This window comes from Corvus hawaiiensis, chromosome 28 (genome assembly GCF_020740725.1).
Source record: "Corvus hawaiiensis isolate bCorHaw1 chromosome 28, bCorHaw1.pri.cur, whole genome shotgun sequence".
NCBI classification, from domain to species: domain Eukaryota; kingdom Metazoa; phylum Chordata; class Aves; order Passeriformes; family Corvidae; genus Corvus; species Corvus hawaiiensis.
The window spans coordinates 4050242-4074676 of record NC_063240.1 but is presented as its reverse complement, the minus strand read 5'-3'; the positions used below and the strand labels follow the sequence as shown (position 1 = coordinate 4074676).

General features: G+C 46.3%; 1 protein-coding gene across 2 annotated transcripts in view; it reads right to left on the bottom strand.

The window, feature by feature from the left end:
* Positions 1–24435, bottom strand: part of MLLT1 (MLLT1 super elongation complex subunit) — a 32588-nt gene extending 8153 nt beyond the window's left edge. The window contains exons 1-7 of one of the 2 annotated variants that reach the window (XM_048287839.1): positions 24284–24435; positions 20517–20697; positions 17567–17649; positions 8707–8850; positions 7058–7183; positions 5284–5829; positions 409–505 (exon numbers count right to left, since the gene is read on the bottom strand). In XM_048287839.1, the coding sequence (XP_048143796.1) occupies positions 409–505; positions 5284–5829; positions 7058–7183; positions 8707–8850; positions 17567–17649; positions 20517–20697; positions 24284–24295 (1189 nt within the window). In that variant the 5' untranslated portion in view covers positions 24296–24435. The remainder of the gene's footprint in view (positions 1–408; positions 506–5283; positions 5830–7057; positions 7184–8706; positions 8851–17566; positions 17650–20516; positions 20698–24283) is intronic. The other variant, XM_048287840.1, reaches the window with a different exon arrangement.

Below are 24435 nucleotides of genomic sequence, written 5' to 3'. Positions count from 1 at the left end.
GTTTCCCTCTCTGGGTTATCAGTGGAGGGATCTGAGAAAGGAGCTGTTACACACTGGCAAAGTGATGAATGGCACATTTATAATTTTTAATAAAACATAGATGAGATTGGAGGAGAACTGTTCTGGTGATTCTACACACCAGGCAGCAGCAACACATTTATAAACCGAGGCAGAAACCAAAGCCAGAAGGGAAAGAACCAAATCCAGAGGGATTCCCTACTCATAAATTAGCTGCCAAGAGAAGAAAAATACTTGTTCATGATGTTATGACATTATTGCCTTTTCTTGCTGAAGCATCACAGCTCCAACACATGGCTGCATGCAAGAAACTGTATTATTATAGTGCTGGAAAATCAGATTTATTTCTCTTGAGCCTTTTAAGGTTACACAAGGAAGGTTTTAACACACCTTGACTGTGGTTCTGAGATGGCTCAAAATCAGAGTCAGAGCTGGAGTCGGAGCTGGAGCTGGAGTTGGAAGGGCTGGACTGGACAGACTTAACCCCCCATAAAAGGGAAACAAAAGAAAAAGAATCTTAATCTTTCTAATCCAGAAAAGCAGAGCACAAAGCACTGTGAGACAGGAGCATCTGAGCACTCTACAACATCACCCATGGCTGAATGGAGTTCTCGGGATTATGGAAACAAACAGAATGTGAGGTGAATAAAAAAAACATTTATGGAAGTCTGGCAGGATGCAGCTCAGCACTCCTGGGAGCAACATCAAGGACTCCCAGCAAACCCCTTCACACCACAAGGTTCAAACCCCCCCAGCTGATGATACGGAGCATCTGAAAAACATTTAAATGAAAAGCCCTTACTTTGAAGTGACAGATGACCAGCATAGAACCCTCAACTACCTAAACCCTCTTAAAAAGTGTATTTATTGTACCTACCAAGGTTCCCTTGAGCCTCAGACTGATCACTGACCATGGACTCAGAGAGTCATGGAGCGGTTTGGGTCGGAAATTACCTTAAAGATGATTTAATCCAATCCAGTCCCAGGCTTCTCCAAGCCTGGTCCAACCTGGCCTTGGACACTTCCAGGGATCCAGGGGCAGCCCCAGCTGCTCTGGGCACCCTGTGCCAGGGCCTCCCCACCCTCATAGCCAAGAATTCCTTCCCAATATCCCATTTAACCCCATTCTCTGTTAGTCTGAGGCCATTCCCCCTTGTCCTGTCCCTCCATCCCTTACAAACAGTTTATCTTTCCTGCAGGCTCCTTCAGGCACTGGAGGTCACACCAAAGCTTCTCTTCTTCAATGAACAATCCCAATTCCCTATCCCTTTCCTCACAGACACGGAGATGTCTTTCCCAACTAGCTCACATGACTCCAAAATTAATTCTAAATTATTATTATTATCCCCTAAACCCAGTTGTTTCTACACCAGTTTGAGTGATCCACTGTACTGGCTCCACTACATTGTGCAAATATAACAGAGACCAGCTCAACCCTTGTGACCCCAACTCCTCCGTCAGCACTCAGCAGAAGTACCAGGAGTATCCTGTGCAGTAAGAGTAAGTGAAGAGTAAATGAATACTGGTAACAGCAGCATCCAGGAAGGAAATTTGGGTGAGATTGGGAAATTTTAATCGTAAATCCGATACCGCACAGCAATCACCTGCAATAGCCCTGGGGACCGCCAGAGGGCAGCAGAGGCCACGGCAACTCCCTCCATCCCCAAACAGCTCCTAAAATTCCCCTTAAAACGGTTTTATTTGGCGCTCAGGCAGGTTCTAGTTCAAAGATTCTCAAAGTACTGTAGTATCTTGCCTTTTTAGAAGTAATTCCCTGGAAATCAGCATTTCAGTTTCACTGTTTCATTCCTAGGAATCTACTTATTACTACTGCTGCCACATCCTCACACTGGAGCGATCACACATTCCCACTGTTAAGTTTGTTAAAGGAAGGGTTAATACTAAAAAAACTTTGTGACAGGCACAAAGAGGCACATTGGCAGCTTTGGGAATTGATAAGTGAAAGTGGCAGCAAAATTTTTCACTCCAATACCACCCTTCTTTATAACTCATCACAGAATCCCTGTGCCTGATGCCCACCTTGTCCCCAGCCCAGAGCACTGAGTGCCATGTCCAGGCCTTCCTTGGACACCTCCAGGCATGGGGACTCCAAACCTCCCTGGGCAGCCCCTTTTGATTCCTGACCACCCCTTCCATGATGGAATTCTTCCTGGTGTCCAACCTGACCCTCCCCTGGCACAGCTTGGGGCCATTTCCTCCATCCTGTCCCTGTTCCCTGCGAGCAGAGCCCAACCCCCCGGCTGCCCCCTCCTGTCAGGGAGTTGTGCAGAGCCACAAGGTCCCCCCTGAGCCTCCTTTGCTCCAGGCTGAGCCCCTTTCCCAGCTCCTTCAGCTGCTCCCAGTGCTTCAGTCCCTTCCCCAGCTCTGTTCCCTTCCCTGGACACGCTCCAGCCTCTCAGTGTCCTTCTTGTGAGGGGCCCAGAAATGGACACAGCACTCGAGGTGTGGCCTCAGCAGTGCCCAGCACAAAGAACAATCCCTGCCTTGGTCCTGCTGGCCACACTGTCACCCAAGTACTGGTAAGAGTTTCATTTATTCCACTGTAAGATGGGGAAAATGTGTGCAAAATGGTATTGCAACCTTTGGGAAGGGTTCAGGAGTGAAGGAGAATAATTTAAAAATTCCAACATCAGATCTACTGGCACATTGCAGCAGCCCTGGCTGTTTAGGGAAATTCCAACATGGAAGTGGAGAGCAGAGAGAACAGGTTGTCCAAAGAAGCTGGGGCTGCCCCTGGATCCCTGGCAGTGCCCAAGGCCAGGCTGGACATTGGGGCTTGGAGCAGCCTGGGACAGTGGAAGGTGTCCCTGCCCATGGCAGGGGATGGAACTGAATGATATTTAAAGGTCCCTTCCAACCCAAACCATTCTGGGATTTTATGAATATTTTCAAGCTAAGGAAGCACAGTTCTTGTGCTTGACCCACAGCTCCAATCCTACATCCCTCATTCCTGGTAATCTGCAGGTCTTCCCTTAAAATGACTTAACAGGACCTAAGCAGCAGAAGTTGGAGGTAACTCATCTCTCCTTTTGCCATTAACCCCATCAGCTCCTTCAGCCAGAGGAGGATGCAGCTGGACACGCTCCGTGTGCTCAGTGACTGTCACTGGGATGTGACCAAAGCAACGCCGACAATGGCAAAAAGCAACGCTGCCTCACATCCCTGCTCTCCCTTTTGTCAGCACTGAGGCAGCCAAGCATGAGGCCAGTTCAGGGAACTGGACTTGATGGGGGAAGGAAAAAAAAAAAAAAAGGTAAAAAAAAGAAAGAAAGGCCAAGTAACTTCCAGCAAGAGCTGAAATAGCAGGAGAAAGTCCTTCATCCCTCTGGAGAGTCCCCCTCTGAGCTCCCAGGCCAGGAGCACAAATGGGAGCAGGGCTGCTCCTCTCCACAGCAGCCTGCAAAGACGTCAGCTAGGAGCCACCGTGGAGCTGCAGCCCTGGAGCTGTTGCACAATCCCTGGCTACAGCAGCAGAGCTGATTTAAGAGTTTCCGGGCCCTGGTCCACCTCCAGCTGCTCCCTCGCTTTAGTGATGTGGCTCCCACACGGCTCCACACGCAGCTGTGCCAGGAGAAACCCTGGAGCAGCAACCAGCAGTGCTGGGAGCAGGGAGATGCCCTCAGGGTGCACAAGGAACTCCAGAGCCTGGGTGCTGCTGCCAGTGCTTTATGCAGCTGTGCCCTGGAGTTCAGGTTCCACAGGAACCTCAGCTGGTGGGAGCAGCAGCTGCCACCGCTCCCTGTCCCTCACAGAGAGTGTCCCTGCCCTCCCCAGATCCCACTGTCCAGCACCCAACAGGAGCTGGAGCCAGGGAGGACAGGGGCAGGACGGGCTGCAGCAGATGCTGAGGCTCCAGTGCCACAGGCTGTGGCTTCAGGGACAGCCTGGCAGCACGATCAGCTCACACTGCCCGGGCCCCCCGCGAGGGGACGGGGACACCTCGGGGACAGCGAAGGACACTCTGGGATCAGCACAGGACACGGGTCTGCAGGGAGGGCTGCGGGTCTGGAATTGAGATGTGGGGCTTGCTGCACACTGCTGCACTTTGGGTAAAAGGCTAAAAGAGGGGAGGAACGGCCTCTTCTTAATGCCCAATATAAGTATTTAATCCATCTGGGAAATAAAGTCATAAAATGCCAGAATGGTTTGGGTGGGAAGGGACCTTAAAGATCATTGTGTGCCATCCCCTGCCATGGGCAGGGACACCTTCCACTATCCCAGGGTGCTCCAAGCTCTGTCCAACCTGGCTTTGGACACTTCCAGGGATGTTACTTCTCTGCAGAGTGGAATTAACACTTCCCCGATCAACTCTTCTACTGGGAATCCTGCAGAAAAAACCCCTCCTGACAAACACATCAGTATTTGCTGTATCACAGTGCTGATTAAATCATAATACAAACTGTCCCCAGAACATTCATCTTAATAAAATAAACCTTTCTTAAAGCGGTCAGGAGGAACCAGTTCCAGAATTCCCATGACATTATCCTGTGAACCCTACTACAAGATATATGGCTTCTTTATAACAAATATACAAGTGAAAAGTAGCAACAGTTTGGATTTGTCTGTCCCTTCTTACATTTTTTTTTGCCTTCTTTTGGAAAACACTTTTTAGAAAACAGAGGATGAGGAATGTTCTCAGTTGTAAAAATGAAAAAATATTTAGACAGCTTTTAAAAATAGTAGTACAAGAACATAATTTGTTTTATGTTTCACAACACAACTTATTTAGATTTAGTGGCATGTGGTTGTATTTTGAGCTTCAGCCAATGGCACATTTCTTACAGGCCATGACAGGAAGAGGGGCTTTATTTACATTTTAATACTGGGCTTTTTTCATTACCAAAACTGAGATGATTTCCTTCTTTTCTGAAATTAGATCACATTCAAAAACATCGCTATCATAAGCAGGCAGAAAAGTGTCCCTGTATCTCCTGTAGCTCTGTAGATATCACTGCCAGGGATGAATGAGGGACCATAACCTTAAACTCTGTGACTTTTAGGTAACTCTGCCTGCACATAAATCTCAATAGAAGTTTGTATCTGAAGCAGGAGCTAAACCGCACAGGAGGAACAATTAATATTGATTAGAGTTTCAAAGAAGAATTTCATCTGAGATACAACCCAGCCTAAGCATTTACCAATCTGCTTCTCTATCTTCTCGGAGAGATTATTTTTAACATCTTTTTCAGGCAGGGATTTAACATCATCCTTCCAAATTGTGGTAAAGGATAAATCCCTACTCACCTCTGACTTGAAAGAAGTTTCATCCTCTGAGTTTGACTCCTCCATTTCCATGGGCTTTTTGATCTCCTTGGCCTCGCTCTCAGATTTTACCTTTTCCACTTTGGCATTCATCTTCTCCTTGGTTTGTTTCTTCTCTGGATATGAGGAAGACGAGGTTCTGGGAGATGTCCCCAGGATATTCTTTACCCCTTTGGAGCTACTCTTTTTTTGTTTTTTGGCACTAGGCTTTGGTGACTCCACATTGGAGGGCCTCTTGCTGGAAGACTTTAACTCCGGCTGTGGCCCCCCCTTCGGAGAGGTGTTCTCCAGTTTGGTCTCCTTCACGGCCAGTTTTGGTTCCTTGAAAGCAGCTTTTGGAGGTGCCTTCTCCTCCTTAGGCAGTTTGTTCTCAGTTGGTTTTCTGGAGGAGTCCTTCAAAGGCTTGTTCTGTTCTCTCTCAAGGTCTTTGGAGGAGTTTTTGCTCTCAGAGTCTTTCCTGGGCCTCTCCCTGTGCTCCTTGGTTACTTTATGTGGCTTGGATGCTTTGCTGCTTTCCTTGTTTGCATCCTAAAATTCAGCAACAGAAACATACAAGCTGGGTATGAAACTGCAGCTCCACACAGAATGATAAAACACATCCTCATAAATCCCATGGCAAGGTTTGTTTCATGCAGAAATCCACCCCCACGTGCCCAGGTAAACATCCACACTTCCCTCAAGCTGGTGGACACAAACTGACAGTGGGCACTTCAACATTAGGAAAGGATGAAACATGTTCCTGCTCCTTTCCAGGGTCTGTCAAAGGTCTAGAAACATCTAGAGATGTTTAATTCAGGTTTAATCTGAATGCAAACAGAGATGCACCTCTGAGGGCACCCTGGAGGAATGGAAGCAGGAGAACGTTGTCTCTTTAGCAACTGGCAATTTTCACCAGAGCTCATCTCAGAGCCCTTTATTTCTCTGCTGTTTCCTGTGTTTTCCAATGCTTAATTCCTGACCAAAATGAAATCAGCCACTAACAGGTAAAGTCATCTTCACTCTGTTTCATAACATCAGAAGGCATAACTGAAGTGCCAGAGTGTTTAGAGCCCTGAAGAACATGGTATCAGAATTGAATTACACCGGAAAATGAATTGTTGTTAATACCTCTGACTGTTCAGGCTGATAAAATGCATGTAATCTGCTCCAAAACACAGTGCTTGGGGATCGTTTCTCCCATGTAGGACTATACAAAAATAGCTTCAGTACATAAGGGAAAAAATAACGAACGTGAGGTTCTTTGGAAGTCTCAAGAACTGGCTACTGCTGGATGCAAACATCAAATCTGGAAAGCACCAGTTTGACCAAGTGAAGCATATTTGATGTTCTCTCCAGCACTGCCCTGAGGACAGAGGAAGGGCTGACTTTCCACTCAGCCTTCATGCCAAGAGGTGCAGGGACTCAGAGTGTGGCATGGCAGACAGTGAGAGAGCCACAGAATCCATCCTCAGCATCGAGGACACAACCAGAACAATCAGAGAGGATTTCATCTACCTTTAAGGAAGACACAATTCGCCAAAAATTCCCAGTCTTGCACATTTAATTTTCTTTTCAAAACTTCCCTGGAGAGAAGTCTATCAGATCATAAAAAAGCCTCCTAAAGGCTGGGAAGTTCCAGACCATTAACTACTGAACTGCAGAGTACAAGGAGGTTCAGAATTAGCAGCAGCCAGGAACAGCTGCTGAACAAGCTCTCAGCAGCCTGGCCTGAAAGACTCCTTCACCTCGGGCTGACCCAAAAGTGTGCTGCACTGACCTTTGACCCATGGGAGGGTTTGGTCTTCTTGGGATCAGAGAAGGCAGAGAGAGGTATCGTGGGCAGCATCGGATAATCGGGACTTGGCCTCGAAACAGTCTCTGCTCCTTCTGGCATCACCATTACCTGCGAATAAAGAGGAGGGAAATTATGTCTGAGCAAAATCTCACGGACTATTAACTATTAACACATGATTATGTTAAGCCACTTGCTCAATTAACACACTATTATTCATCTTTTCAATGTTTTTTCCTCTCCTGCTTAAAGGCCATAAAAAGATATTGTCTATGGAATGCTCAGTTTCAAGGCAGCTCCTCAAATACAGAATATTAAACCCACAAAAACTGAAAGGCAGCAATGCAATATCGAGTGTCTTTCCCAAAGGGAATGCCAATATTCTGAGCACAGGCAGGCAATAAAGCTCTGGACAAGAACTGTGTGTTCTGCTGCAAATGCTCTTCCCCTGAAAAAGGCTAGGGAGATAAATCTGGAAGGAATGAGCAAGACTTTCTCTGTTTAGGAGAAGCTGAATTCACTCTTTCAGGGGAAAAAGGAAAAAAACAAGGCTTGGGTCTCTCCCTTCACAAAATCCTAACACCAAGCACTGAGCTGCATGGAACAATTCCCTTCTTACCTCCCCTGCATTGTCAGGATAATTCTGTGGAAAACTGCCACCAGAGAAAGGGCATCAAAAGTGATTAACAGCTGAAACACCTCAGTACACAAGGACTCAAATAACATACTGTGAAAATCCTAGAGAGCAGATGATGTTCCAGCCATCCTAGGGCTGAAATGAGCACCTTCCTCTGTGTGCCCAATACAGGAAAGCCCTGGCACAACGAGGAACAGGAATCATGAAGCGATTTGGATTGAAAGGGACCTCAAAGCTCATCTTATTCCACCCCCTGCCATGGGCAGGGACACCTCCCACTATTCCAGGTTGCTCTAAGCCCCATCCAACCTGGCCTTGACATCCTCTGGCTCATTAAAAACTTCTAGCCCTTTGTGGCTTGGACTGATTTGCCCAGATCCTGCAGTTATTTGAGAATAATCCTAGAGTCTATCACTATTTATTGCCTTCCCAGATGGAAGAGCTCAGCTACTGCAGCAACCCATACTTTACTGGGCCTTCTAGAGAATATCTATTTTTCAACCCCCACACCTGTTTTCACTCTATATTGACCAATTTTTCATTAATTTTTTATTGCTGAAGCCACAAGTAGCTGATGCCAAGTTTAGAGGTCATTTATTGACCAGGAAGCACTACCTACAAAAAATTAATAAGCTAAAAAAAATTAATAGGGAATATTTTGGAAGCTGCTCGCTTTCCTTGAGCTTTTCTGCTCCTGGCACCAGGAAGGTCACAGGTAACTGCAGCCTGCAACATCCACTGCAGATCTCATTTTCCAGTGGGGTTCAGTGCTTTGATATTAATGCTCACAATTTAAATTGACAAATGAAGTGTCACCAATCACACACCACCAGCAGGTTTGTTCTGCTACAGGTGCTGCAGTCCTGTAACCACGAGTCAAAACTGGCTGGCTCATCTTTTAAATGAATGAAGAAAACTGCTTGAAGCCTGCTGGGCTAAAAGAAACCTCAGAGCAAAACGAGCTCACTCCTTTTAGGATCCCAAATTGGGCACTTACCCCTCCAGCCCTGATGAGTTTGCGCCTGAATTCCTTGGTGGGGTTGTTGAAAGTCAGTTTCTCACAACGCAGGTGGTTCACAGGTGGATTCCCCTCCAGATTTAGGAACAGGTCGTATGTGAAACAAACCTTTTTGGGCTCCTCCTAAAAACAAGAAAGGCTTTGGGAAACTGGAAGAAGCTTGGCAAACACACTAAGTCTGGGGATCCGAACAGTCACTCCTGAAAATCCCAAATAAACCACTAAGTGTTGCACTCATGGAGTTTTTCACCATGAGATCAGAGAGCTGGAAATTAAACTATTTGTGCCTGAAGTTAACATTGTTCATCAGGAACTCGGGCATGAGGCTTCTCATGCAAAAGCAATGTATGGACACAGATTTTGAATGAAAGTAAGTCTGTTTAAAGCTGCTCAAGGCTCCCCAGAAAACCAGATTCACAAGCTTTATGCACTACTCTGTTTTCACCAAAATTCAGATCCTATCTCCTTTGGGAAGCAAACTCTAAGTATCAATATTAAGAAAGGCATAATCCTTTTTTAGAGAAGGAACAACTTCTGAACTCCCAGGATCTCTGCAGGCACTGAGAAAAGATTAAACGCAATGGGAAAAGGATGGCTTGGTTTGCAAAATCCTTTTCAATATGCATATTGCAGGGACTGAATGGGAAGATATCCCAGGCTTTTGAACTTTCCAAGGGCACTTTCACCCAAGCAATCCAGAGTTTGTATGCATGGTGGGGGGATCATCTGCGCCTCACTGCTTCTGTTCCACCTGCTGCGTTTGCAGCACAGAATGGAAGAAATCCCCCCTTTTTCCCTCCCCCACCAAAACTGCAAATACACTTCTTGTGTATTACAAATATCGACAGGACACCGCCTGGTGTTCCTTGCATTTTGCATTTCCAAGCTGGAAATTCAATGTGGCAAGAGAGACTCTGCTGGGAGGCCCAGCGAGGCCGGCGGTGCCCTGCGTATTTCCATGAATGCATCCCACATGCCTCATTCCCTGCGCAGCACCGAGCAGCTGCACAGCAGTCTTTTCCAGAATTCCCATCCAGCAGCTCCATTTCCTGGTGCAGTGGCATTGTTGGATGGGAACAGGCGCTGCAGGCTCCCAGCCTCAGCCATTAGATTTGCTGAAAATAGGCTGAAATGGCTTCAGACCACCCTGGTTCCTGCTGTTTGCTCCAGAGGCTATTCCTTGGACAAACTACACCTCTAATAACATAAAGGGTGGTAGCTACACCTGGTTTACATCAAAGTCAGTACCCTGAGCTCATCTGGGAGTCGAGGTCTTGGATCCTCACCCCCAAACAGGGGTAGGCATCAATAGACACAGACAAGAGTCTCAGATTAACGTGCTGCCAACACCAGGTCTTCAGACCCTCTTTTGGGAAAGTCCTGAATAATCCACATGCTCCTCAAAGGAGTCTACTAAAACAGATAGATGGGAGGAAAAAGAAAAATCCTTGCAAAGTACACTGCCCTGTCATTTGCCTCTTTTCCATGCCCGTTCTCATTAACAGAATCATTAGCGAGCTCTGCGTGTGCGCTCGCTGTAGTTCAAACAGCAGCTGCACAGGGTCCCTCAAAGTCTAATAAACTGAAATGAAGGATGAATAGAAATCCAAATGTGGCCTAATAATGGCTTCTAAAATGCTTTCCCTGGTTTACAACAGAGTAAATAATCTTGGCTCCATCAGCAAGTGCAGGCTTTGGTCAGGAGCTGTTTTGCCATCCCATTACCAGCTCTGCTTTGTCATTTGCCCATTTGCTTTCTGAGCAGGAGAGAGGCAGCAGATCCTGCTCCCTCTCACCTTGGGTATCCCATTTTTAATACAGCCTCAGAAGCATCAAAATGTTCATCATGTCTCAGTTGAATTTTTGTAGAATTAAAGCAGTTTTTAATGTGATATTACTCCAGCTCAGAGATCACAACTGCCCTGGGAATGAGCCCCAGCAGAGTGCCCTGATCATTAAAATCTCCTTTGTATCCCCCAGGCCATAAGGAGCCCCCCACCCCCCCCTCCCAGTGAATAGTTGAAATTACAGCACTCCTAAAAGAACCACCACAAAAGTCTCAAAGCAAAAAGCTGCAAATAAACATTCTTTCCTTTACTGCCCTCACTGCCCAGCTAATGATTACAGCTCAGGCCACTCCAAAGCTTAATCCATCCGGTCCTCCCTAAAAGGTTCTTCCCCCAAACAACCATCAAGGGGGAGAAGGGGGGTAGAAACCCAAGGAAAATCTCCCTCAATTGACCCAGACCTACCCATCCTCTAACTTTAAATGGAAAGCCAGGCTGAATCCACAGTGCCACACTTCAAAGCCTCTCTCAATATGTTGAGATCCATACATCCTGCTGCTGGGAGCTGCAACCCCGTGTAGGGTCTTTCTCACCCTACAAACTTTGGTCCAGACAATCCTACAACATCCTTCATGTACTCCTGCTTCAGTAGCAACTACACACACAATCCAGGCTTTGCTCTTAGATAACTCCACCTTCTGATATTCCTTGATGTCAATCAGTAAAACTGACCAGGGAAGACCGTTTCTGTGGGTATTTTGCTGCTCCCAAGACTGTAAGATTTTCTAAAGGGCCCTACTTCCAAGGAAAGCTTTAAAAAAGATGGATCACATCCATTTCTAACTGGTAGATATGAATTGTTCAGATTCAAATTCAGTGGTGCATTTGGCCATGAAATGGTTAAGCTGGTGCAGGGATGTCTCAGCAAGGCACTTCAGAACCTCACTTTACATCTGCCCCTTAAATCCCAGGATGCCAGAGAAGTAAACTACAAGTGAGCACCACAAAGCCAGGGCTTTTATTTGCAGCTGCTGTAAACTTCCCTTCATCCCGTGAATCCCCCTATTCCACCTCCAATCTCCTGAGCTGGGTACATTAGGTTTTATTTTTACTGCTTCCTGTCTGCACCGCCTGCCACTGCGCTGTTATGAGCTCTGAAGCTGCTTTATTTTTCCTTTGAGTTCTGAACTAATGGGTTAAAGTTCTTTTGGCACTTTTCGTAAGAGGAGGAATTTTTCAAAGTCTTTTGTTAAAATTTCCTTGTCTTGTTTTTAAGGCAGGGTGTGCCCTTTGCCACTTAACACAAATCAAAAGAATTTCACTGGTAGCGTGCGCATAAAGCTCATAAATCACTTTTAGAAAGCCATAAAACAAAATTATCTACAAAAATCTAGCACACCAAGGAAGCAGGCTCATGGTTATTCAATAACTATAACATCTAACACCACTTCCCTTTTGCCATAGATCCAGCCTGACAGAGGCATTTATCCGGAACGTCTGGAGAAATGAAACCCCTTTCCAGGCTGGTACAACCCGTCTGACTGGTCCTGGAGCTGCTTCCAGACAGGGCATTGGAAAAGCAATAGCCCAATATTCACATTTTGAAATAAACAGCCTTATGTTCCACTCAGGAATCCATGAACCACCCTTATCTTTTGGAAGATTCTCCAGGATTAAGCATTTAGGACTTTGCTCCATCAGAAGCTTATTACTTTGTTTGAAAATTAGGTTTTCCTAATATATTTATATATATATATATATATCTCTCAAGTACAATAAATATATGAGTATAAATAACATAGATGAGTGTAAATATATCTCTTTATCTACTCACTACTCCAAGACAAGCACTTAATAATCTACCAACTCTTACAAATACATTATATGAAGCTGGCATGGCTGATAAAGCTGCAAACACATCCTTGCCACACACTGCAAATATATATATATATATATATATATAAGTATTTACATGTATTTTCAGCATCTCGAGGTGCCTATGTGCCACACTGAATGGCTACTCAAACACACAAAGCCCAGGGGTTTTGGCCCTGCTCAGATAAAGGAATGGGTAAATTGATAATCCATCCTAATTTCTGACAGAAAAAGGTAAAAGAAAAGATTCACCAGACAGCAGCAGCAGGACAAAAGGAATTGCTGCATGTTTGGGAGGGAAGATGGTACAGGACAGACCTAAATTGCTTCCCTTAAAGGGCAGACAAAAGGACAAGTTTTACTCCTCCTTCCACAACTTTCAGCAACACTGAGTAAACACCAACAGGTTAAAGCTACTCCTCCTCTCAAACCTGTGCACATCCTGCCCCAAATGGCAATTCCAGTAAAATCAAATGTCTCATGCAAACACAGGCTCTTCAACCTTCCCTAGGAGTATTTCCCAGGCCAATCCCTTCCGGATGGCACAGTCCTGACACCAGTTGTAGCTGATCTCGTTTCACCTCCCCTGCCATACGTGCAGCCCACCTACAACGTCTCCACTGAGTCCCTACTTTGATGCACAAATAATTTTTCCCTTTTCCAATATTTCTCTATTTGTTTTCTCTATCACACCTACAAAGGTTGCAGAAGGGGTAAAATATGCGTATTTTTCTTTTGAACCTCACTGGAAAAATCAAACAGATTTCTCTGCTTTCTTTGCTTATCTCCTTCTCACTAATAGGAAAAGCCCAAGTTCCATGTATCCATTATGTAAATCCTGGAAGGCTTTTATCTCCAGCACTAAAATTAGGAGGTAGCATCTTTAAAGAGACTTTAATACAACATCTTATCCATGTCGCATTAATATCATCTGCCTTATATCAGAATAACATGAAAATCTACTAGACCTTTAGCTTTGTGGGGAGGATAGATCTAATTTGATTAGGATGCAAAAAATGTCACAGGGAATGAATACCAAAGCCAGACCTGTATTACAGCCTCCAGATTACAACGTGTACCACTAGAAGAGATTTATTTGGAGACAACAATGAAAAAAAAAAAAGCCTCCAGACTGTTGAAATTGAGGGGGAGAGGGAAGGGGAAGAGCAGGAGAAAAACAGCAACGCATTTGTTGTACCCGGTTTGTATCGATTTGAGCACCAGAAGCCACTCACAGCAGCCCTCGTTACAGGAACACAAAGGATTTCAAAACAAAAATAGCACACTAACATTTCCAGTCCAAATGATCTGCTGTCATTAGCCAACTCGACTTTCAAAAGCTTTATCAATCAACCTGCTGAGCCCCTGCCATTTGTTTTTCAGGATCAGTTACAGCAGCAAAGGCTCTGCCAGTGTTAAAGGAGACTGCGAGTCCTGTGGCTGCTCAGAGCCCCAGACTGCCCAGGCTCACTGCAATATTCACAATTCATATTCTGCAATTCAAATTCCAGCCCTGAGAAAGCACCTACTCATGGAGGAGCTGGATTGCAGCACAGGAAGGACAAACACAGACCAGCGATGTTGATGGAGAATAAGAACAGGCTCTTAGACCTTTTTCACACTCTGCTGATGCTTCCCTGTCTGACAAAAAGGCACCAAGAGCACCGAGTCTGCTGCTCCAAACACACAACAATGATAAAAAACGGAGTCCTCCAACACAAAGTCAATGGGCAATTTTATGCCAAGCTGCTTAAAAAATCCCTGATGAAGTTCATTAAAACCATTCTTAGTAAAGCTGCTCCTTCCCAGAGCACAGGTTGGTATTTCTTTAGCCAAAGCAAAGAGCACACGGGCTCTGACAGCCAGGATTTGTCATCCCAGGAACAAATCAGAACAGGGAAAGGAAATAGCTAAGAAAGGAGGCTTAAACTGTGGAAAAAAAACCCATTTCAGCCAACCATGGCAAAGATCAATCTCCACAGACTGGCTCACTCCCTCTTTAAATCCTTTCTCTTCTCACCTTCACAAAGCTAAACATGCATTGATAAACAAATCCCAAAGCCTCTGCAAGTCTGGTTTCAGCTGAGGACATACATCAACAAAAATGTGTCAGAATGTGAGGAACATATGGCCACAAAACCCATTCAACTCCTCCTGCCCAGTCACCTCCAAAGAGCCTTTTCACCCCAATCCCAGAATCAATCCATAACATCTACTTGAAGAGAATTACTCAAGGATGAGTCCCAAATGCTGTAATCAATTCACAATATCTGCTGCACACACACCAGCTGATCCCCACCAGTGTCAACAGGTTTAAATAGATCAGAGTGAAAACATGGTGTTGAAGTAATGAAGACTTTGATTTATTTGGTGTTTTAACATCATATTCTTTAATTCAGGAGAACACAGGCCTTTGCCATTCTAAACCTTTGCCATTCGTCCTCCTCTTTCCCTACCTTTTTAATTTTCACTATATCCCAGTCTTTGCATTTCTATCTTTGTAGAAGTATTTACCTCTTACATTTCCTTCAACTCCACTTACTGAAAACAATCCTTACTCTTAAAACTCGCAGATGGCATCATCACTGGGCAGTGATGGATAGAGGAGCCCAACTCTTCACACAGAATCCCAGAATATCCTGAGTTGGAAGGGACCCTCAGGGATCATCAGTGCAGCCCCTGGCCCTGCACAGACACCCCAACAACCCCAGCCTGGGCATCCCTGAGAGCGCTGTCCAAACGCTCCTGCAGCTCTGGCAGCCTCGGGGCCGGGCCCATTCCCTGGGGAGCCTGGGCAGTGCCCAGCAGCCTCGGGGGGAAGAACCTTTCCCTGAGCTCCATGCCCAGCCCTGACACAGCTCCAGCCGTTCCCTGGGGTCCTGTCCCTGCTCACCCCCTCAGCAACAGCTTCTGAGCTCCCTGCAATCCTAAATTAGTTCATGGTTGAATCCGAGAAAATGCCTTTGTTCCAGTGATGTGCTGGAAGACGGAACCTGTCACCTTTTCCCTCAACCACCCCTTGCCCCAATTAAATAATGAGAGGTGCTGCCTGAAAGTCCTAAATTAGCAATTTGTTAATCAGCTTAAAAATGGAAAAGAACTTCTCCAGAAAACATGCAGCTAAAAAACAGGGCAAAAATAAAAATTTTGAAGATCTGTAGATTTGAAAACAAGTTTGCAACTCAACCTGTTCTCCTATTTATTTGTCATGTTTCTGAAGACCAAAATGTCAGAAACAAAGAGCCTTCTCCTAAATTAACAGCTCCTTCCATTGTTTCCAGGGAGAACAGAGCCCACCTATTTCCCTTATTTATAAAAGCCACCTCTCTGCTCAGTGCTGGGGAACAACTCTGCAGTCACGTGCGTAGAGAAACAATGAGAAGTGATGACCCCAGTGGGTGTGAAACCAAGTTCTAGTCAGAAGAGCTGCCAGCTCCATATTCCGTGAGGAACGTGGGAATATGAGGGACAGAGGGAAAAAAAAAGCCACAGGAATGCAGATGGCAGTCAAAGCAAACATGAGCACCTACAAAAAGACACACAGAAATGAGGGAGACCTGAGGATTTATGAAAGACAAACCATTGGAGAGCTGCAGGGAAAAGGGAAGTGTGGGGAAAGGCTGGGTGAAGAAAGGAAGAGAAAATAAATGGAAAAGGCCGAACTAAAACACAGCTCACCCCTCCCAGGCATTAGAGGTTCCACTTCTAAGGAATCAGCGTGGAGAAGTTCACATTTTTTGGTCAGGAGTGTAAAGGACTTCGAACCTGACTTAAGCCAACATTTAGTGCAGCTGGAGAGTCTTCTGATTCCCATCTAAAACCTCAGAAAAGCCACCAGAAGTAGAGCTACTTTCAAGCTTTTGAGGTGTTTTTGTTGCACTCAAGTCGTAGTTCTCAGTGTTTGCCAAAAAAATTGCTTTCATCAACAACATTCACCTCCCCAGCCCCTGACTGCCATTCCACTTCCCAGCCTTCTGGCTTACCCTACCCACCCAAAAAACAACTTGTGGGCAAAACATTCCCAGGTTTAGGAGTGCAGGCTGTCTTCTGTGGCTCAGTCCCATTATCTGGCTTGTTCCTCTGACCCATAAAGTGGGGTCAGAGCAATGTGGTAGGCCAAAAACCCAACCCAAAATGCTAATTATTCACAAAATGACACTGCCAGGAGAGCATCCTGAGCTGGAGTGGGGACAGAAGGAAACAGCAGACAGATGTTTGTGGGAGGGACAGGGAAAGGAGGATGGGAAACTAAATAGAATCAGGCTGTTACATGTGGTCTGCTGTCAACACACCTGGGGTAAAGGCTTGTCATTGGAGAGCTGAGGGGGTGGGAGAGCACAGGGATGTGGCTCAACATTTTTAGCTTAGTTTACCTCGGTTCCCTCTTAGGGATCATAAGCAAAACATTCGTTTTTATTTTATTATTTAAGCAGTAATCAAACCCAGAAACATCCATTATTCATGTTTAACAAAACAATTTAACTGAAACTGAGGTAATATGAACACAAGTGCCCAATTCCCTGTTTTCATAACCTACAGCATGTGACCTCTGTGGTAGACTTAAAGCAAGCAATAAATCCCAAATTTTAACTTTCATATACTTGCTGGCAGTGCATCTTAAGACTTAAAATATTTAGTGTTTTCATTCTGGAAGAGCACTGAGTTTAGAACAAGGATATCTTTAACACAGCTCTAAATACTTGTGCTACACGTGCAAATGTTTGTCTTGGGCTTCTAAAAATTTCATACCTATATAGTTAAATGTAATAAGCTTGCAAATTTAAAAGTAGATTTTTTAATATATTGACAACCAACACAGTGTTTACAAATCTTTATAATACCAGTGTTTTATGTTTATTTACTTCCATAAGCACATAAAATATTTTAAGTTGTTTTAATATCCTCCATGTTAAAGAAGCTACAAGTGGTACAATCTCTGCTCAGAATCTCCAGGGCCATCCACTGTCCTGCTATCACCTCTCTATGCAATTCCATTTCTGCCAAAAGCTTTCTTTTGAAGTCTGGCAGGAGCTTCCAACTCCCAGTTAAATTCTATTTATTAGACTAATAAAAAACACACACATAAACCAGTCACATAATTTAAGAGTCTTTCTGTCAGGCAGTTTCAGGCTCTGGCACAGCTCAAAACAATTAGACGACCAGAAATCAGATTCTACCTTATTTTTGAAGTGCACTTCAATGGGCATAATGAAGCCAGCGTAGCCAGACTCCTCCACCTTGTAGGGGGGCTCCTTGCACACTGAAAGAGAACAAATAAATGTGAACTTGCAATTCAGCACAACTTTCTCTGAGCCAAAAAGGAGATGCAAGAGGAGAACTGGGCCTCTGTCGATTCAGGGCACAGTTAAAATACTGACCTTTGTGGAAAAGCCCACACAGAGTAAGATGGTGGCCACAGGCTCAGTTAATAACATGAAATCTGTTCTTAGCTCCTCCCATGGAACGGAAACATAAAACACCCCAGGCCTGAGTCTAACTGAGATCCTTCCCCTCCCGTGCAGTGAGATACAATTACATTCCTGGGCAGTCCCACAACAACGCAAACTGCCAGTTCCAAGTGCCTGGCAAGGAAAGGCCAAGGCCCAAAAGGTGGAACAGCACAGAAAGGTAAAGTTTACTTTGATGCTCATATTTGTGAATCAAAACACTACCACACACAAGCAAGTGATTATTTTTGCCTTGAAATACTCCCCTGCACTCCTCAATGCTCCTAATTGGGTAACGGCCACACTCCTGGCTGCTGCTTCCCCCAGAGGTGAACAAACCTGAAGGGCAGGTGAGCACTGCTATTTATTTCACACACAAGGAAACACGAGGAGGAAGGTGAACCAGTTTGCTGCTAAGGTCAGAGCTGCTTACTGCAGAAACAGCAATTAGAAAAGTTAATTGCTTCTCAGAAATTAATCTGCATGTCCCTGCCTCAGTTCCCCCTGTCCTGCTACCTGGTGCAGCTTCATGCTCCTGAATCCTTCCTATTATCCATTCCAGGATATCCAACTTGAAGGATTCCAGGATCTTTTATTTGGCCATGACGTAGCAGCACACAGCAGCTGCCAGGAGAAACATGAGACCCACACAGATATTCTCCCTCTCAGGAACCGGATGCACTTGCATATAATTTATGCACTACAATATATGTAAATAAAGTCAATTAGGTAATTAGAGGAATTCAGCGCAAATCTTTTGAGTTTCTCTTAAGAATTCCAAGTAATTAATATGATTAGGAAACAGTAGATCAAACCTAAAAGCACACAAATTATTTTCCTTTAATGTAGCTGTATTATCCCCACCCAGCTCTAAGCACTTCTACCATCATTAAGGTGCTGGAAAGCAGCACTCCAAATTCAACTGTGAAAAAAGGGCATAACTAAAAATAACAAAAACCTCTAGACTTGCTTTAACTTGAATTTCATATAAGAACCCTGTCATTTAGAGGGAAAAATCCCAAACCAAAGAGCAGTGCCAATATGGCAGCAGGAATCTTAAGCCTATCTGCCAAGCAGCCTTTGTTCCTCTGCCACTCTATACTGACAAATTCCAAGGGCTCCAAGAACAATCTGCCAGCAGCACAAGCCCACCTTCAGCACCAGATCTGCTCCAAGAGGGGATCATCTGAAGAAACCCTTCAAACAAACCTAGGAATAGGAGGCATTTGCCACAGTATTTATGTACAACCCAGACACGCCTTGGTCAAAGGCACACTGGCATTAGGAGCAAGCTCAAGGAAGCATGGAAAAACCAGGGACTGGGAAAAAATACCTCTGTAAAGGCAGATGATACAGCAACTGACCGAGCAAAGGCCATGGTTCTATACTGACAGGGGGCAGGGCTAGATGGGATATTGGGAAGGAATTGTTCCCTGGGAGGGTGGGCACGCCCTGGCACAGGGTGCCCAGAGCGGCTGTGGCTGCCCCTGGATCCCTGGAAGTGTCCAAGGTCAGGTAGGACAGGGCTGGGAGCAGCCTGGGACCGTGGGAGGTGTCCCTGCCCATGGCAGGGCTGGCACTGGATGGGCTTTAAGGGCCCTTCCAACCCAAACCATTCCAGGATTCTGTGTACTATCCCAACACAGTTGTTTGTAATGCATCAGAAGACAAGAACTGTAACCCACAGATTGCATTTTTATTCTATAAATCAGCTTTCAGCTCAGTACTGCACCTGCTTATCAGACATCAGTTTTAGCAGACCAGTTTGAAGGACACATTATCAACACACAGACCAGAGTCACATCCTTGTGAATGCTGAGCACCTCTGAGTTCCTTTCCACCGTGGACTCCCACAAATACCCAAAGTCACAGTTTGTCCTAAGACATCCTGAGTGTCCTGCTTCCAAAGCAGTATTTCCAAGAATGCACATTACAACAGTTCTCACAGGCAGCTTGTATTTCTTAAACCACTAATGCTTGCAGCTTCAGTTACGCAATCTTACACAGACGTAACTGCACTGCCCCTGAAAAGGGCAATTCCTGCTCCTCAACCTCATGAGCTCCTGCTGCCCTTTGCCAAGAATTTTGCTACATAGTCAGAAAACAAAGTCAGAAAATAACACTATGTAACATCCATACTCTCCCCAACCACAATGACTGCACAGGGCTTGCAGGGGGAATGTACAGCAAAGACACCATCACCCCTTGGCAGCATTGATTTCTGCTGGGTTAAAGCTACCTGAACTGGCACCTGAGACCAGAAATTGCAAGAATCTGCAAAACTCTACATACCCAGTACATATCTGAGCCCAGTATTAGAGCATCTCTCATGCTCTAATGTGCTTCCAGCTTTTGCTGCTGAATTCTAACAAATCAAACCCATCTTTCCCATTCTGTGACATGAATTATCTTCTGCTGTCACTTGTGTCTTGAGAACCTGCCCATACTAATGCTTAAATAAGAGGAGAAAGCAGCTCACCTCCTGCCCTTTCAGCAGAAGAAAGGTCCCATTCTCCCTGACCTTCCTCAAACACAGTGGGGAAAGGTTAAAGCTGGAGTGCACGCAATGGACATTTTGCTCCTCTTTAAGGAGATATTTCACAGAAAAGTGACAGTTCAACACAACCCCGACTTGCAAAATGCTCTTTCATAGAGATAAAACATCCCCAACCCCTCTGACCTCGCTTGGGTTTTGGGAAGCTCTCATGCAGCCGGAAGACGACGCGCTCCACGAAGTGCTGGATGTCGCACTGCTCCGGGCCCCGCACAAACACCATCCAGTCATGGGTGAACCCTTCCGTGGTCGGCTTCTTGCGCAGCTGGGCTCGGTGCCCCAGCTCCAGCTTCACTTGCACCGTGCACTGTGTGGGGACAGAGGTGGGACCGTAAGCAGAGACAGCACAAAACCTTGCTGGAAGGTGCTAGATCCACCAGGGAACACAGGAGCTCCCATGGAGGGATCAGCCTCAGACTGCAGAGCGGTGTTATCACTGGCAAAGGTGGCACAAAAATAGCTCCCAGCACCGTATCATATCTATTTTCTTCCTAATATTAACATTGCAGAGAAAGCAGCTCTAGAAGAGGGATCGGTTTCTCTGCCTCACTTATCAGTTAAATTGTCAGCAAAGTCCTAATTGAGGAATCTTTATTTCTAGAAAGTGTCAGAGACAGAACTTGATGTTCACAGCTTACAGAATTCACAGCACTGACAGAAAACTCATCTTGAAACAGGAAAAATCAGTTCATGAATTGGTGGTTTATTATATTCTCTAGAATATATCACTCACCAGAAGAAAATTATGTTTCCTGTATGGTTCTAAATATATTTTATTATCACACTTTCAAAGACCAGGTTAACATATCTGCCTGTACAATGTCCAATACTAAACTGACCTAATTCTGATTTGCACTCCTGAATCCTACTCTGATCACTGAGTAACAGAGAAGGTGTACTCCATGTCTGGCTCAAAGCACAAAAATCCCATTAAGTGCCTTAAAAACCAAATGAAATTAATGGTGAAAATCCACGTAATGTTGCAGACTTCACAGCCAGGAGAAAGGAAATGAATTAAACAGATGTAACAGGGAAAAGGCAAATGGGATTCAGACACAAGATAAATCAAGGAAATCTTAGGGCCACATTTGTAGACAGAGAATAACACTCAAGGTACATTACTTTTGTGCACATTTGTTACAAAAATCAGAGCAGCAGCAGTGATTCCAAACTAAACCTACCAAAATCCAGTTTCAGCACCAGAAGGCTCATAGAAAAAGGGGTTGGTTTTAGTCCCTACCTCATTCTTCACTTCAGGCTTGCTCTTCCTAGCAAGTCCCAACTACCACTGGGAGAGGCAGCATTATTTGTCATTACCTATATTACACGCTGACCTGGAGCCAAACCAAGGGCACGTCAGACAATGAGCAGGGAAAGAGAAAGCTTCCCGAGCTCCAGACAAATGTTTAGGGAAAGTATCACCCTTATTTTCCCCCCTGACAAACTGCAGCAAGGAGTGTGATCACAATTAATGCTCAAAAAATATTTTGCATCTCTCCAACCTGACTTTTTTTTTCCAGAGCACGGCGAATACTTGCTGAAAAAGCACAAGTGACTCCATCTCAGCCTTCTTGTCTTTGTAAAAAGCTCTCACAGGAGGTCTGCAGAGCACCAGGCATCAAAGCCTGACCTCCCAAATTGCAGTCCAGTTCCAATTTCAACCATAAGCCTTAACACACTCTTTCAGGCAGTTTAAATCTTTACAGCAAAATACCTTCAGCCACCCAACGCATCAATCCTACGGCTCGGGGACAAGCTCATCTAATTAATTCCTCCACCATTATTGCTACAGCATTTCTTTGGGATACCTTCCTCTGCAAGTTCTCTTGGCAAGCCATTTTTTCCTGTTCTTAAGGCTTATCTCCACCAGCTCCACCTCGCTCCTGCGCTAAGAAGCAAGGCCCAGGGCCGGCTGTTCTTTCATGTCGCATTAAGGGCTGAGAAGAAAGGCAAGGTGTGCTTCACTCCGAGCACAGCAATCCCTCCAACGCTGCAAAAGCATTATGTGGAGCCAGCCTGCCGAAATCCTAAACTCACATTGGAGTGTGCCTGCAGGCCTGCTTTATCTGGGATGCTTCCCACAGTGTTCACATCCCCTGAGCCAGTCTGTGCCGCAGCCTCACGTTATCGATTCCATAATTACCCTTTAAATCCTGCTACTGTTGCCAGTTACTACCCCTCTCCTGAGAAGTGCAAATGACTGTCAGGCTACAAAATCTGCCTTTCCGAGTTGAAACGGCTGAGAAATGGGAGCTGAGAACCAGATGGGGCTGTGTGGAAGAGACCGAAATTAAACATAAAAGAGAACTGTTTAACTGAGAGTGAAAGTTGTACTTGCTGCACTCCTCACACCCCGCTCCAATTAACAATCGCTGTGAATTAAGCCAGAAGTTGAAACACATTTGAAAATAAGATCTCCCAACATAACCAGCATCCAAAGTTGCTCCGCTGAAAATGGAGGGTTTTTCCTTTTTTTTCCAAGCGTGTCTCTCAACAAAGGGAAATCAGGATCCTATTCAAACAATTTGTAATAATACAAAGGAGCCTGCTTTCAACTTCTCAATAAACATTCTGAAGGCTGCTCTGGTTTTTGTTTGATGTGCTAATTGCCTGAAAGCCATCAGCAGCTCCCATTCCCGCTCCTCCGGGTGATTATCCGGGATAGCGGGGCTCGTTCCCAAACCCCAGCCCGAGAGGTACCTGTTACCCGCTCCCCGCACACAAAAGGCTCCTCATCCCCATCACCTCAGGTAAACTTCCCGAATCCATCCTGGAACCCCCCCGGGCCGGCAGGGACTCTCCCGGTGGCATTAACCCTTCCCGGTGGCATTAACCCTTTCCGGCACGCCTCGGGGGGGGAGGTCACCCCGCCGGCACCTCCCTCCCCGGCAATAATCCCAGGCAGGAATTTGCGGGAAATGCTGCTCACACCCCCCGCCGCGGGCGAGGCTGCAGCGGCCGCCCACGGAGGGGACAGGGCTAAGACCCCCCCCCCCAAAAGGGTGGGGGGAGGTGTCCCCCCTCAATGGGATTAGGAAGGAGGTGTAACCCCAAAATGAGGGGTGGGAAGGAGGTGTGCCCATCAAATGAGGGGTGTGACGTGCCCCCCCCCAAATGGGATTGGGGAGATGATGTACCCCCTCAAAGGGGTATGGGGAGGAGATGTGTCCTCCAAACGGGGGGTGCGGAGGAGGTGTGCCTCCCCCAAATGGGATTGGGGAGGAGATGTGCCCACACAAAAGGTGCGGCAAGGAGGAGGTATGCCCCCCAAATGGGATTAAGAGTATGTGTCCCCCAAAAGGGGAGTGGGGAGAAGGCGTGCACCCTCCCCAAATGGGGGGTGGGGAGGAGATGTGACCCCCCAAATTGGATTGAGGGGATGTGCCACCCCCGAAAGGGTGTGAGGAGGAGACATGCCCCCGAAGTGGGGAGTGTAGGGAGGAGGTGTGCCCCCACAAAGGGGTGTGAGGAGGACGTGTACCGCCCAAATGGGATTGGAGACGTGCCCCCGCAACAGGGTGTGGGAAGGCGGAGGTGTGCCCCCCAAATGGGACTGACGAGGAGGTGTGCCCCCCAAAAGGGGCTGGGGAGGAGGTATGCCCCCCCCAAATGGCATGAGGAGGAGATGTGCCCCTTAGAGGGTATGGGGAGGACATGTATACCCCAAACGAGGTGTATGGAGGAGGTGTGTCCCCCCAAAGAGACTGTAAGGACGGGATATGCCCCCCCAAAGGGGGGCGATGCCCCCCGGCCCCCCCCTTCCCGAGGACAGGGACCCCCCTCCCCTTTAGAGCCCCCTCCCAGGGGGTCCCTCCCCTACGTGCCCCCCTTTCTGGAGGGGGGGGCGGCACCGCCCCACCCCTCCGGCAGCGCGGCGCGGCCGCTCCCCTCACCTGATTGTCCATGGCTGGGCACAGCAGCGCCGCGGGCCCCGCTCGCTCGCTCCCGCCGCCGCGGCGGTTTCGCTGCCCGGTCGGCGGGGCGGGGGGGAGAGAATCTCTTCCCCCGCTCTGTCCACGAGCGAAGCCGCTCTGTCCGTCCCCCC